General features: G+C 40.4%; 1 protein-coding gene across 1 annotated transcript; it reads left to right on the forward strand.

Moving 5' to 3' along the window:
• Window positions 1–606: 606 nt before the first annotated feature.
• On the forward strand, window positions 607–15,904 carry LOC141012411 (retinoic acid receptor beta-like). The gene is made up of 8 exons (XM_073485887.1): window positions 607–983; window positions 6,380–6,540; window positions 7,681–7,822; window positions 10,731–10,897; window positions 11,985–12,161; window positions 12,964–13,168; window positions 13,335–13,493; window positions 13,697–15,904. The coding sequence occupies exons 1-8, from the start codon at window positions 806–808 to the stop codon at window positions 13,879–13,881; spliced, it is 1,374 nt and encodes a 457-aa protein (XP_073341988.1). The 5' UTR covers window positions 607–805; the 3' UTR covers window positions 13,882–15,904.
• The last annotated feature ends 856 nt before the right edge of the window (window positions 15,905–16,760 follow it).

Below are 16,760 nucleotides of genomic sequence, written 5' to 3' on the forward strand. Positions count from 1 at the left end.
CCGGTCGCGTAACTTCATTGGAGACTTACAACACAAGTGTGAAAATGGAAATAAATGTGTTTGTGTGGATAAATAAGCTTACCAGACCATCTTTAACCGACTCATTTCTGTCGCACGGTAGCACTTCTAGCTACATGCTAGCATGTCACACCAACCGTCGGAATCTCCAACCGTCGACAGTTCGGTGCCGCGTTGCATTGTGGGTGACGTAGGCGCCAGAACAGACGAGGAGGAAGAAGAAGAAGATAAAATGTGATATCTCTCTGTCTCTGCCGATACTTTTTAAAAAGTTAAACTTTTAATCGCCACCTTTCCTCGTATTGACACTTTCACTCGAGTGTGCGGGACTTCGGTGCTCGTTTCCACCGCTGCTGGTGGTGATGTCAGACGGCGGCTGGGTCATGTGAAGGTCAGTAGCGGAGGAGGAGGTTCACCGGGAGTTCACTCGCATACATTAGGTAACACCATCGGTCGCTCTGACATAACTAGTATGAAGCAGGTTGAGTTGAGACATTCGTCAATAAAGACGAGATAAGGAGGAGAAGAAGAAGGAGAAGAAGAAGTCCCGGGACAAACTTTGTTATGCTAAACTGCCTCAGGATCTGGATGTGTTTACCCGCTGCCGGAGGACCACAGTCCGCCGGGGACATGCAGTTTCTGAGCGTCTGCTGGAAATCTAGTTGTTGTTCCTGAGCTCACACGCTGCTTTGACCGTGTTACAGACATGTTTTACTCTTAAAACACCGTTTACATTGAGTATAAACCTGCAGATAGAGGAAAAAACCGACAGACAGACTTCGCGATCATGTTCGACTATCTGGAATTTCAAGCGTTCGGTCCAGAAGAGTTCGTGGACTTCTACACCACATCCAGCCCCGCGTGCGTGCTCCAGGACCAGGACCAGGACCAGGACCAGGACCTGTCAGCCTTCTTCCCCGAGCTGATGGAGGCGGTGGACTGGCAGCAGCACCGGTGCTCACAATGTAGGTGGAATAAAAAAACATGAGTCAGTGATGTTGTGGTAAATCTGTGAGCCCATCAGGGGAAATATCAGATTATTATCAAGACAGAAATCATGTTAAGTCAGGACAGTTTTTAGTGATGTGGCCCCAAATTGACAGTCTGTACAGGACACCCTCCATCCTTAGACCCTCACAAATACTGCAGAATGATATCAGGGAGGTTTGCTCATCAATGTGTCAACAATTTTTGTACTAATTTACTGTTTTCAAGTGATGTATCTTACTGTAGGTCAGGCCTGCACGATTATCAAAACACAATATGGCCAAAATGCAATATCCAAATCACAGAAGCTGCAATTTATTTTGCTTTTAGCTTTATAATGTAGTTCGTACAGCGCTGCAGAGATGTCCTGGTATACAAACGTTGTTCTCCAGATGTAAGAAAACACTGCATTTTCTTACCGACATAGTGATTTTTAGTGTAAATTAAAATTGTGATGCAGAAATAATCATTCCCACTAATCGTGGATCGTTTTGTAAGCATATTGATCTGTCAAAATAATCACAATATGATTTTTGCAACGTATGTTAAATGTCAGGTGTTGTGCTACAACATAAGAACAATCCTAACATCACAATAACATTTTAAAACATTAGATTACGCTGATAGGTAGATGGATATTGACAACGTATACACATAGAAATATGGGATAAATCCACTGCATTGTTGTTATCTTTCCTGCTGGGACTTTTCTACAGCTTGGTTTAATCAATCAGTCAAACAATCGATTGATTTGTGTTGAACATTTCACACGGGGTACTGCAACTCAAACAAGCCGATAACAACACAGTGCAACTGTGACCAGTAAAACAATTGAAACTAATGCGCAGAAGATATGAAAATAATGAGAATTAATTCATAAAACGATAAAATAGATTACAAATAACTGTGAAATATATACAAGAAGACAACAAATTATAATAGATACAGGAAATAAAGACAATTTAGAGCATGAATGCAATAAAATAAGTAGCTAAATTTAATGTTAAAAAATTACCATAAAACAATCTAACTAAGACTAAGGAGGTAGGTGTTAGGTCTACTTTTAAAGAAGGCTGACGGAGAACAATGAAAATATAAGGACTTCTATACTGTCTCGCTGTCCTCACCTCAGATGTGTTGATTTGATATTTGTATTAATGATGCTGGTTTCATTTTTACTGGGAATTTGAGATTTAATCATGTCTTATTCGTGTCTGGAGGACTTTACTCCGTCATTAAATAGTTTATAACAGTATAATGTAGTTGTAAACAGATATAGAGGTGTATAATACATAATTAATGACAGTTGTGATCATAAAGTATGTCTTCTCGTCATTAATGAATACTCAAACATGTGTTATGACCATTCATTAAATGTTTAACATGCTGCTTATAAATACCAAATGGGTTGGATGGGTTTAAAGCAAAGTGTTACTCGCTCTACTTTAACGCAATCTTGATTTATATACTGTGATGCTTTTCATGAAGAGTTTCCTGTTGGAGGAGCTTTTCTTTAACAGAAATGGGGAGCAGATGAAAACAGGGTACTGTATGAGAGCACAGAGCCGTTCATGACAGCGTGGTGGTCTGTGTTTGGGACGGGCGGCAGGGTCGGTCAGTTTGGGGTCGCCGCGGGTTCACCGGACGGTCACCGGCTCAGGAGGTCAGAGGAGAGTCAGACTGTTGCTCCTCAGATGCTTTACTGTAGTAAAAGTACCACAACAATAAATCTAAAAATACTCCATTTCAAGCTGGTCACTAAAGTACAGACGCAACATTTTATTGTATATGACAGTGTGAGATTGTTTGATGTATATGTCACAAGCTTTAAATAAAATATTAACCTGACTTTGCTGCAGCTGTCAGAGAAATGCAGTGGCTTAAGAAGGAATATATTTCCCTCTGCAATACAGGGAAGCAAGAGTATCTCAAAATTATATTTAAATACAGTATTTAAGTAAGCGTTCTGTGATACATTGCACCACAGACTGATGCTGCTTTTACATCTCAGACTTCAAAACACAAAACCTTCCAGGGAAGAAGATCTGTATAAATAAACTGAACTGAAAGTCTTTAACACTTTTATATACATGTAAAAACTGACATAAGATAAATTAAGAAATAACCTGGAACTGCAACAATTTGTTAATTTAATTGATTGGTCGGTTGAAAGAAAATGAATCAACAGTGTTTTGAAAATCAATAAACAGTTTCAGTAATTTTTCAAGCTCAATTGCCAAAAATTTGCCTTTCAAATCTGAGTGTTTGATGCTTTTTTTGGTCATAATATAACAGTAAATAAATGTTTGGGGGGTTTTTGGACAGTCCCTCAGACAAAGCAAGCAATTTGAAAGACGTACCTTTGGGCTGTGGGTCATTTTGACGCGCTTTTCACTACTTTTTGACATTTAATAGAATAAACAAAGCATCTATTCATTGAGAAAACAGTCAGCAGTTAATTAATTGTAAGTTGCTCTGGCTGCAACAGAAAATGCTTTCACTTTTGATTCGAGGATACAAAGGTTTTATTGTCATATGCAGAGATAAACAGTGTATCAGTGCAATGAAAATCTTAGTTCACTATGTCCCTACCTAGTGCCTGAACTAACCTATTTACAAATATATACAACAAGCAATTATTTAAAAAAAAAAAGAAAGGATAGAACATTTTAAACACATACACTGAGGTATGATTTATGGATGCTGTATATAGCTAGACGTGAAATGAGGTAATTCACCAGGAAGATTCCAGTTCCTCTTTTTAAATGTCAGTATGACCAAGAATAGCATTTAGCAGTATGTAACATCTATTAATAAGTTTATACACAAATTGACATTTTTAGTATTTTACTCATCATTTACCACATCATGCAGGTTCCTCCTTCCTGTAATCCACTGATGCCTTTTTAAGTTACTTCCTTATCTTTCCTGCTCGTAAATATTAGCACTACAATGATTAATCCAGTAAGAGATTCATTGTGAAATAGTTTAATAATCGATTTATCACTTTTGAGTATTTTTTTTATTGTTAAGGACAAAAAAAGGTCTAATTTCTCTGATTCCAGCTTCTTAAATGTGAATATTTTCTGGTTTATTTCCTCCTCTATGACCGTAAACTGAATATCTTTGGGTTGTGGACAAAACGAGACATTTGATGTTGTCGTCTTGGACTTTGGGAGACACTGATCAACATTTTATACTAATTGATGAATCCAGAAAATAATTGTTTGTTGCGGCCCTACAAAATATTTTAAACCCTTAACATTTTTAATTTGATTTAAGTTCAACTCAATGCATTGTTCCATACATCAAGTAACACCAGCTAAATTGGGCTGGGGGGGACCTCTTTCCCCCGACCAAATCACTTACACCGCCCCACCACACACACTTTCTGTCCTTCTCCCCCCCTCTCGCTCCCTCTCATCAGTCAGCTGGGCTTGTGGCATGCTCCTGCATTGTTTTGTGTTGGGGGAGCGCTCGGGCTGATGGGGGGGCGTCCTCGTTTGACCCACTGATTCCAGGTTCAACCGGAGGCCACGGGTTCAAGGGGATGTAGATGAGCAATTTTTCTCGTTTTGTCCCCTTTTCAAAATGTCTTTCTTCGTTTTTCTGTCGGCGTCGGAGCGGTGGAGGTGATCAGAGAGCCGGCAGGGAGGCCTGAGCGAGCCCCACAGACAGGAGCAATTCTCCTCTCAAAAGTGGGTCTGAAGTGGGAGGGTGGACTGTTGTGAATGATGGAGTGAAATGATTCAACACTGAACTGGGAAAATGGAGGGTAATGCTGTGCTACAATAGGTGCAGCTGTATACATTAGGGCCAGTCTGTGATGTAAATGGAAATAAAAGACTGAGTACAGCTCTCTCTGGATGGAGCGTGCACTGTCCTGTTTCTGAGACTCTTTGGGTTTCACTCCATAGTTTTGGTTTCCTAGTTCCTGAAGGGCACATTCAGATACATAACCGCATGTGTCCTTATATATATATATGCATTAGGGTGGGGAGGAATTCGTTTCTTTGTCCCTCAGAGTCTGATAAAGGCTGATAAGATCGTTGTAGATTTACAGGAAAGTCCAACCAGAAGAGTAAAGTACGCTCCAATCCTGAAATCCTATAGCAGCTTTATGAAACTGAACTGCCTGAGCATTCAGAAGAGTCTCTGCCTCCCTGAGGATGCACACAGCTAGATTTCATCTCAATTGAAACAACTTTTTACATCCCTTTACTCAAAACATCTTACTATAAATATTTGATTTCATAGAGGCTACAACACCATGTGTGCTCTGGGCACAAAGCTTGCTTTTTAGGGGGAACACTAAAGCCACGCTTACAGCTCCTAGCAGCTGTAATCCATGATGCCATGGACCATTTATTGATGCTTTTGACTAGAGCTGCAAGGGGTTTTTCTCCCTTTGTTGGTTGGTTGGTTTGTCAGCAGGATGTGTCTCAGACCAGAATAGACCCAGTAAAACTTTTGGTGCAGATCCTGATAAAGTTACAGATACAGGATTTTTTTTTTTACTGTTTTTAACATCGTGAGATTGGGCGTTTTTCAACGTTTTTGTTAATTTCTCAAGGAATAATGCATCATGAAAAAAGCAGGTATATTTAGGGGGCTGGTATCTATGAGTGAGTACATTTTGATGCAGATCCAAATTGTTTTGACACTGTATTGAATAAACAATTAAGTTAATCCTAAAAATCAGCCCTACTTTTGACCTCACATGCTTTGGATTAACAATTGCTCAGCTGATAACATTTATTCTTATTATGATCAGTTATATCTATGATTTTTTATTGTTTGCCTTGCATTTGCTACTAAAAGGAGGAATATATTTTTGAAGAAATTCAAACTCACTTTACTCATGTAAATACAGTGTCCATCTGTCAGTGGTCAGAGAGTGTCTTAGCTTTCAGTGTAGTCTTAATATTTTCCTGTGTGTTGTTTTAAAACTGCAGTGTCTCTTGAGCAGGCAGTCAGGCGAGGTTTTACAGTTGACACTGCTCCACTGTGGTACCCATCTGAATCACTTGGGTTGCAGCAAGTTCCAGATTTGTTGTGGTCTCAGACAACAATGCTGCAGTGTCGTGATAATCCAATTAGCTCGGCTTTGCTCGCCGGTGACCTCCTCCAATTTTTTTCCATTAGTTTAGTTTACTGAGATCAGGAATTTTGACTGTACCCTTTGCTGGACGATGAAGCAAAGTTGAATATTTGACTATTTTCCTCCTGTCTGATCAAACCTACAGTCCAAAACCCAAAGATATTCTGTTTCCAATCATTCTATCATGCTGCTATCATGAAATCATGTGCTTAGTTTAGATGTATCACTGACAGTATGTTATGTTCTCCCTTCTCCCTCCTTGTGTGTTTGCAGCAGTTGGAAGCCAGAGCTCCAGCTCCAGCTCCGGCTCAGATGACCTGTTCGCCAGCCCGTCCTCCCCGCCGCCCCCTCCTCGCACTTACAAGCCCTGTTTTGTGTGTCAAGACAAGTCCTCAGGCTACCATTACGGCGTCAGCGCCTGCGAGGGCTGCAAGGTAAAATGTCAGGCCTGTGGTTCGCTTTACAGCGTGCTCCTCACTCAAAAAAACACTTAAGCGCCAAGTGGATGCCACAAAGCGGTATTCTCTCAGTGGTCATTGTATAAATGTGTGTCATGCTTTTTTGTGATGAAACCTTTGAATCGACTCCAAAACTCACAAGAAAATTAAAAGAATTAGGTAAATAAACACACTTTTACAGGATGTTTTGGTACATTTATCAGTTATTGATCGGTGTTTACTTGGAAAACACCAACATCACTACAGGTCCTGAACTTTGTCCTGATAAACTACATGTGTTAAACAACACAGTGTTCTGTCAATATTACAGCGACATAACAGTGACATCCTCCCAGACAACATTAACACATTCAGTGTCTGATTTGTATTTTTATGTTTTTACAGTTTCCTTTCTGTGACTAATTTCAAGTCTTAGTAAGTCATAATGTATTTGATGGACTGACACAATATCATCTACAGACAATCATGGTTCCCACAAGACGCACCCTGTCACTTTGGTGATTATTCCTCTAGTGTAGGGTTGCCCAAAATGGGGTATTGCGGGCCAAACTCGGTCCTGCCATGCAGTTTGATTTACCGTTTTATTTTGTGTGAGGTAAAAATGCCCTTGAATTATATAGAATCCCTAATTATTGATTATTATTTATAATCTGAGCACAGCAGGCAGAGTGACCCTTTGCACAGGAAGTCTGTCAATGAAGGGAACTGTGGATCATAACTATGCAACACAATAGGTGTCTGTTTTTGGCCCATGGCCCACTGTGACATTAAAGTTTTGGCCTGAGTGAGGAAAAAGTATTGGGCTCCTCTAGCGCCACCAGCAGGTCAAGTTTTTCACTTTTGTAGTAAAATTTCTCAACATTTAATTTACATTGAATTTATCTTAATGAATGAAGTAAATATATTTTATACATTTATACAGGGTGTTTTATTGCGCACACATTATTCAGTTATTGATTGCTGTGTTTGCACAGACGAAACAATAATATCACTGTGAACTCTCCAAGTCAATGTGTACATATACCTTCCAGATTGATCCTTGAGGCAGGATTATTTTCATACTCCGGTAACTTAAATTATTAATATCTTGTCTTTACTCTGTTGCTGCCTCTGCAGGGCTTCTTCCGCCGCAGCGTGCAGAAAAACATGGTGTATACCTGCCACAGAGACAGAAACTGCATCATCAACAAGATCACCAGGAACCGCTGTCAGTACTGTCGGCTCCAGAGGTGCTTCGCTGTGGGAATGTCCAAGGAGTGTAAGTGTCTGATCCACTCTGATTCAGCAGGAGGCCTCGTGAGGACTCCTTGCATAAAACATCCCTCTCACGCTGAAAATATTTTGGCTCTGAAGCAGCGTTTTGTAAGATCCTAAAATTACACATTTCTCTCCACAAAAGGATTTTTTCTCTTCTCTTACAAAATGTGAATTAGAATTATTTATGACACATTCGAGCACAGGGCAGATGGTAGATAGTGAGTCATAGATGTCAGAGGTGACGGGACGTTTTGTGTCATAAATGTGAACAATCAGCTCAGGTTTATCTTTTGCCTTTTGCAGAACCAGCTACATGTTACATAAGTGATTCATAAAAGCTCAGAGCAAGAAAGGCAGATTTAGACTTTACACACCTGAATAGTAATGATCTTTACACACAGCTTTAATGTCCTAATAGTGGAGGTAATTTAACAACAGATACACGGCTATTTCAGTCAATCCAGCTTTCTACAAAGGCTGTGTAATAGCAAAAATAGCAAATAGAATTTTCTATGTATTTTTTGCCTCATGTAGGCATGTTTTGCCAATTTCGAAAGTAATGAAAAACAACATCTAGTTGGAAAAGATTTAGCTAAGCTATGCTAACTAGCTTCCACTTTTAGAGTGAAGACTCTGGAATCATCCCAAGTGTTTAATGTCTTTAAGGGATAGACAGCTTAAATTCTTAAAGCTGCAGAAATAACACTATTTGGGCTTCTTGAAATAGGGCGAATGTCTTGTACACAGAAGGGCTGTGTGATATGAAAATGTATCGTGTGGCGATAAAAGAGTGTCCATCGTTTCAGATAGCGTCACTCTTTACTACAGTATTATTTGCTGTTTGGACGATGCTTTGCTTTCTTCTACACGATATGAACGCAGGCAGGAAATTTGCACGAATGCAACACAAACAAACATAGAGGAGAGTGAACATAACACATAACACAGTAATATTGAGAAGGAGATGGAAGAAATGTTTTCTATTCACCTTTTCATATTTTATACATTTACATTTATATGTTTTGTTACATGCGTAATTGAGAATTTGCACAGTGGTCCTAAATAAAAGGTCTGAAAGATAATCAGACCTTTTACTTGTCGAGAATATAATTCAAAATTAAACTAGAATGGCACTCAGTACTGCAGATACCTACGCCAGGGCCCAACAGTCCCCTTTAATTCAATCAAGCCTAATCCAATATCCAACTTAATAGCCCTGTGTCACTCTACATTTAAAAATAATTTAAGCTCACCATGTTTTTTACCCTGAGAAATTGTAGAAAAATGCCCTATTTCACAATGTTAAAGAAACCTGGGTTTGTCCCTTTATCCGGATCAACACCAGTAGTTAATGTGGTCTAATCTGGGCTCAGACCCATCCTCCATCCAAGTTTTGTGGAAATCTCTTCAGTAGTTTTTGTGTAATCCTGCTGACAAACCAGCCAACAGATGGACACAGGTGATAACATTGTCTTCTTGGCTTGAGATAATAAGAAAAAGGCCTTTCCCTGTGGTAACTTTATATAACTATTTATTCCTTGTAGTAAAAAAAATGTGCTTGTGATATATAACATTATCAGGATATAAAATGACCTTTTTCAGGATATGGGATTTTGGTCATACTGTCATTCTCCACTCAGCAGCCACTCCAGCTTTCAGATGTCAGTTAAACATTGCCATGTGGAAATACCCACAAAGAAGATTTCCAGACTCCCAAAGCATCCTGTTTACTGTGGACAGATTTAAGTATTTTCAGCATTTGCTAATGAAAAGTGTTGGCACTATTCACGGTTACTGCATTTCTGTAGTAACTACATACATTACTAAATACTACAGCTCTGACGTGCTGCTGTTTAGTTGTTTAAATGTCATTTTTGAAATGCTTTGAGCATTTGGTTTAGCAGCATGGCAGCAGAACAACCTCAGGAAATGAAACTGAAACTATCTACAAAACATTCCTTTTAAGAGCCCCTTTAAATATTTATTTTTGGAGTGACTCATTGAGGAGTTTTCAGCAGCGCTCTAGCGCCTCAACCGTACAACAGAAACAAAGTCAAACTGTGTGTGTTACCCAGAAGTGCAGTGACCTAGATAATAGTGTGCGTGTTACGTGCAGGAAGCCGAGGGCAGCGATAGGGCGGCAGTGAAGGATCCACCCATCCACATGTTCTCATTGTTGCTACTTCACTCTCAGACACACATATTACATAAATCCATCACATGTAGCAGACAGATGGATGCTATGTAACTGCGCGCAGACCGCTCCGGCTAGTGAGTAATATGATCTCACTCCCGATTGTTTACACAATGACGACTGGATGTAGGGCATCAAGGGAGAGGAGGAGGAGGAGGAGGAGGAGGAGGAGGAGGAGGAAGAAGGCAGAGACAGAGGTGTTGCGTAATCCTGGGCTCCTCTGACATGTGCATAGCTGCCTGAGCCCAGTCAGTAGGCCGCTGTGAAACATGTTGACACCGTTACTGAAGTGATTATGAAAGGCTAACCTGGTTGGGCTGTGTTAGCCTGCTTCACGTGCTCCCTGGAGTAACCAGATGATCCACACAGCTTACTGCCAGCTGTCTTCAATAGAAATTACTTTCATCCAGGGAAAGTAGTCCACTGAAAGGCCTTTTGAGTTTTCAGAGGTCAATTTTAGACGCTTGACGTAACGCTATTGAAAATCCATTTATCTCCACTGGATTGGAAAGGAGGCAGTTGTCTGAGTGACTGGTCTTTATCAGTAATCAAACCAAAACTGCACTACATGGCCAAAATTACAGTATGTGGAAGCCCCTGTTCACATACTGTCCACACACTTTTGTACTTTTGGTCATTGTTACGGAAATGCTGCATGATTGAAATCTTCCAGGCTGCTAGAGCGTGTACTAAACTGTGTCATCCTTTTCCACAGCTGTGAGAAATGACAGAACCCGGAGGAAGGGGAAGAAGGAAGCGGTGAAGATGACCATCATGGAGACGTATGAACTGACGGCGGAGCTCGGCTTGGTAGTGGAGAAGATCTGCAGGGCTCACAGAGAGACCTTCCCCGCTCTCTGCCAGCTGGGAAAATACACCACAGTGAGTCACAACATGAGACCTGACTGTTAAAATAATGTTCCTCGAAAGAGAAAAAATAATCTGTAGAGAGGAGAAGATCAAAGCTGTCCTCCCAGTCCGGTGATTCATTTCATTCAGACATGCGTTTTATGGATAAGAGCTGAAGGACAGAATATATTTTAGTAGATACAGTCACCGTGGCTGCCAGCAGAAGATAAAACATAACAGGAAGTACTCACAGAAGTACATCGTGTTCTTCATGCAAATTGTGGCTCGCGTACGTCACAAATAGGAACAACTGCGCATGCCTTAATTAGAATAAACAAAAGACTTCCCCGATGAAACACGTCCAACTGCTGTAAAGTACGGTCAATGTCCTTCAGGTCACATTGTAGTGGTTTGATAAGTCAACAGAATGTGACCAATGTTCTGATGTATGATTACAATCAGGAAACGCTAACAAACAGACTGACTCATGTGTTGTTCCATGCTTCGTGGTTTGATTGGTATCAGGAAACGTCTGAACCTGTCCGAATTAAATGCCTCAAATGTGTTATCATAATACTACACAAATAAACACATAGAATAAATGGCACCGCACAGAAGAAAACTTAGCAAATACATTTGTACATTTTGATCCACTGTGCTTAAAATTGAGCTTGACAAAAAGCCAAAGCTCCATTATCATTGTTATGTAGTCAAGTGGCAGATGTACAGATTCAGTTATGCAGATATCATGCAGGAGTTGATGGAGACAAACTACAGCTAAATTTACATTCATATTCTTCAGGGCTCCAGGGACGCGACTCCAAATGAATGCTAATGTTGCTCCACCTCTGTTGTATGAGTAAGGAGGCTATTGTGCTCACATGTTTACCATATCAACTTTTCAAGGTGACAATATGTCAGTGTTGTGTTTACAGCTTGTTGTGCTGCCCCCTAATGGACAAAAAAATCAAAGAATGCAGCTGAAAGTCCCCTGTGTCAAAGTTAAATTATGTGTTGATGGATTTAAACACCTTGTAGCTTTCTCAATCCTTTATGTTCCCTGTGACACCTCTTTAAAAAAACATCTGACAGATATTCTTCATCTTTTCCATCCACCCAGAACTCCAGCTCAGACCACAGGATCCAGCTGGACCTCGGGCTGTGGGACAAGTTCAGCGAGCTCGCCACCAAGTGCATCATCAAGGTGGTGGAGTTCGCCAAGCGAGTGCCTGGTTTCACCGGCCTGACCATCGCTGACCAGATCACTCTGCTCAAAACTGCCTGCCTCGACATTCTGGTACGTCTGCGCGTTTCCAAAAACAACTCTCTGCTTCATAAAAAATGCAAAAAAAAAACTAAGTTTGTGAGCTGTTAAAAGTTTTGTGTTACCTGCACCCACACAAGACTTTTCAAGCTGAATAACCTGAATTATGTACACACACACACTGCTCCTTCACACCTTCTGTGGATCTTGACTCATGCTGGCAGCTCACACTCATGCCAACGACACACTGACATGCTGGCTGGCAGATAGACAGCCGCCCTCAGGCAGAGTGTGTCGCATGTTTTATTCTCCTTCATCCACCCTCCGTCTCCACTGTCATTCACAGCCAAGTGTGTCTGTCATCGTCACCGTCAGGGCCTGATCCTTCACTCTGACGTTCTCTGATAGCACTGGAGGAGTGTCACGTAGCATCAAAAGCTCTGCTGTGTTACATTTCTACACATTTCTCCCTGATGAGGCGTTCAGGGACTTGTGTTTGCCAAGCCCTCCTCATTTGGTGCATGTTTGTCACTCTGGCAACACTGTAAACCCAGAATATGTTACACTGTAAGAAAAACAGTCCAGTGGGCCATGCATGCTTTCTTTATTTGTATTTGTGTATTAATGATATTCATCAGGGACAATGCACAGTAACCAACATTAATCCAATAACAGACGATGAGTAAAAAACATATAAAGCCAAGCCAGGAGGGTAAATTGATTATTGAATATCAGTATCAATATCATAATAGTATGTGCCATGATTTCATGGGAATCCACTTCACATTTATTTCTTGTGTCCTCCTCTTCCTCGCTCTGTTCTCCTTCTATACAGATCCTGAGGATTTGCGCTCGCTACACTCCAGACCAAGACACTATGACCTTTTCCGATGGGCTTACACTGACCCGCACTCAGATCCACAATGCTGGATTTGGACCTCTGACAGATCAGGTTTTCACATTTGCTGGCCAGCTGCTGCCGCTGCAGATGGATGACACAGAGAGCGGCCTCCTCAGCGCCATCTGTCTCGTCTCTGGAGGTGAAAATACAACCTGAGAACAGGTGTTACGTAAACCAGCAAGTGAACGTCGATGTTATTTTCATTGTTTGGAAGCACATAGATTAAATAAATACTCACTTCTGGAAAGGATAACGTTAATGTCCGAAATGTTGAAATTAGATGTCTCTTCTGTCTGTCTGAACAGACCGTCAGGACCTGGAGGAGCCGTCAAAGGTGGAGGTGCTGCAGGAGCCGCTGCTGGAGGCGCTGAAGATTTACTCCCGCAAGCGGCGGCCCAGCATGCCCCTCATGTTCCCCAAGGCCCTCATGAAGATCACTGACCTGCGTAGCATCAGTGCCAAAGGTCAGAAAACACTGTCCTGCTGGTAGATCAATCTCTGTAAAGTTCCTTATTTGTCACATATTATTTTGATAATAGTCCTGACAGAATCTTTTGATAAGTGAAGGAAACTTGAATTAATCCTGTTTGTACAGGAAAACAATTGAAGCAAGATTTTGAAAGAAAAATCAGCATGTAACACGATTTTCTATTTTCCATGTCCACAGGAGCTGAGAGGGTGGTGACCCTGAAGATGGAGATCCCAGGCTGCATGCCCCCTCTGATCGAGGAGATGCTGGAGGATCTGGAGAACCTGGAGAAGCACCAGAAGAAAGACTCGGAGGAGAGTACAGAGAAGCAAAACACAGGCACACACACACCCACACACACACCATCTCCTCACAGCACATGAACTCCTTTGACTCCGAAGACGATCAAAGAACAATGGCTCCCGTCTTCCCTCGCAGAGAAATCACTAACACTGTATATTACAGGTGCAGTACAGAGGGTTTCTAGTGTCTTACCTCAGTTTGTGGTTGGAGAACTGTCAGTACAGACTCACCGATGAAAGAGCTAATTTCTGCTTCGAAGGGGAACAAAGAGAATGATGCAGTAATGTTTTAATCCTGGCAGCTGCCTCATAACCACAACCTTTCTGTGTCAGGTCTCTACTGTATTTATATTTGCATGAGATATCACATGGATTAATTTTTACCTCATTAAATAACAACGCTTGTAGCATTAGCATAGTAAAGATAGAAAACATATCGACTTAAACTTCTGGATTTTTAAAACTTCTTTCATGTACTATGTGATTTTTTTTTCACGTCTCAAAGTCTGTTTGTACGCGCAAGTTATTGATTTTCACGTGTAAAAAGAAAAGCTGCAGACTAACTGAACACATTTGGAGAAATAAGCAGATTTATCTGTACAAAAGGGAAATATAAATGTTTTTACTTATAAAGATGAATGTTCCTAACTTTACATTAACAAGTTCACAAACATAAATAGCTGAGTTTGTACAGGAAGCAAATACGGAAAACAAGTCAACATATAAGTACATAATTATGGTCTTATTTGTGTAGTGTCACATATATTGATGTAGTTTAAATCAGTAGTTCAACATGGTTAATGGTTAATATAAAGCCGGAGCCAGCAGCTGATTGGTTTAGCTTAGCAGAAAGACTGAAGATGATAAACACCCAAAACAAATACTCAGTTGTTCACACAGGTGTAGGATCAAGAGGTGTTCAGTTAAAAAGGTCCCATATTTTCATTTTCAGGTTCATATTTTTATTTTGGATGTCTACTAGAAAATGTTAACATGCTTTAATGTTAAAAAAACTGATTTTCTCATACTGTCAAGTGCTGCAGCGCCTCTATTCACCCCCCATCTGAATGCTTTTTTTAGTGCCTGTCTCTTTAAGACCCAGTCTGCTCTGACTGGTCAGTTCTCACAGGCCTGAGCCGGCACTCCCCACCTTTTTTTTCACACCAGCACTGCTGTTGTGTTTGCAGCAAGCGCTCCATGAGCAGCTCCAGGCTGTGACGCCAATTTGACATAGTGGCCAAACTGTAATTAGAAGTCCAGTGCGCAGCTCTGTGGGTCCCAAAATGTTGGGATTACAATGGTCTGTAATTTTGTTAGCTTTGGACAGAACCACGCTAGCCAGCTGTTTCCAGTCTTTGTGTAAAGCTAAGCTAACCGGCTGCTTGGTCCAGCTTTATATTGAACTGACAGACGTGAGAGTGGTATCGATCCGCTCCATGTCACTGGAGATCTGCTCGATTGTTTTGCAGTATCAAATATAAAAAGTATATACACTGTATGGAAGCTAATATCCAACTTTATTCTTTTACACATATTATAAAAGTTTTAAACCCAGATGGCATATTTACAGTTATTGGTAGGTCTGGATGTTCAAAATGTTAAAGTTTCTTTTTATACTGAAAAGAAACTTTGTTTTTTAATACATTTCTTTGGTGAGTTTTGTAAAAACAAACTACAAAACTTTCATTTTTCATTTAACAAAATAAGCCACTTTTTTAAAAACGCATCAGTGTTTGATATCGTCTTATCGTAAATGAATTTTACCGAAATATAATACACTGTACTGTAGAAATAATACTAATAACGAAAAAAAAGTACTAAAAATGTATCTGCACTTGCAGCAGGAGGAAAAGGATTATAGGGAAATGTGTTCTAATGTTTAAGAAAACAAAAAGCTTTGCATACAGCAGCGTTATGTCTCACTGTTTGAACAGAAGGATGTTGTTATCTCCTGTAAGTAAACGAGCAGCCGGTGTACTGTAAGAACTCATGTGCCTACTCTAAATGTGCCAACACCTTCCAATTTTACATATTTTACAAAATTATCAACCTGGAATAGACATTTCATATGTTTTTGTTGGTCTATTAAAGTCTTTCCACTGAAGTTGTGCGGTTGTCTTATTTCTGAGCTGACGCAGTTTCATGTTGAAGAGCTGAGAGGTTGTGTGAGGTCAGCTTGTCTTCTCTCAAAAAGCAGGGTCATACTGCCCCCTGCGGTTCATGTAAGGAATTGCACTGCAGCACAGATAATGGTCAAAGTTAACACCCACTGATTTTATCTGTTCAGCGGTGAACACAGTGCTGTGTTAATGGCTGTCACATATTTAATAATTAACTTTGCCAGAATCTGAAAAACAAAACAATATATTTATTTTATGTATACGAAACATGAGAAATGATCACAGCTGCATTAAATATGGTTTATTCAGTAAAATATTGCATCTTTATACATTCCTTATACAGGTGATACTGTCTAATCCCTTCTGGATCAAAGTGCATACGAAGCGTCCCTTCAGCTGCCCTCCACAATGAAAATGTACAGTGAATTTACTTACAAAAGGATACTTAAGATGTTAATTAAATTGAGAATTAAAGCAGAATTTCAAAGTGCATGTCAACATATAGTCTATGTACAGCGAGAGTGGAACAAATTTTAAGAAATGGTCTGTGGTCAGTTTTCACTGTCCACCAAAGCTGCAGTCAAATAACTCAAACGAGATGCTGAATCAAGGTGAAGGTCTGGTTTCTTATCAGCGCCCTTAAAGTCAACCGAATGAGGAAATTTGGCCCGCAGCCATTTGAAACACACGCTGTGATACACCATCCCGCAGTGAGGAGTTAAAACAGTCAAACTGCTGAGTCTGATCCTGAGAAGTTAAAGTGCTAAACTCAGTCGAACCTGAAATAACAAAACTGAGCGCTTCACACGAGCTGAACCCAGCAGATAGAGGATAAAAAGC

The sequence above is a fragment of the Pagrus major genome, chromosome 17 (genome assembly GCF_040436345.1).
Source record: "Pagrus major chromosome 17, Pma_NU_1.0".
In the NCBI taxonomy this organism is placed as follows: Eukaryota; Metazoa; Chordata; class Actinopteri; order Spariformes; family Sparidae; genus Pagrus; species Pagrus major.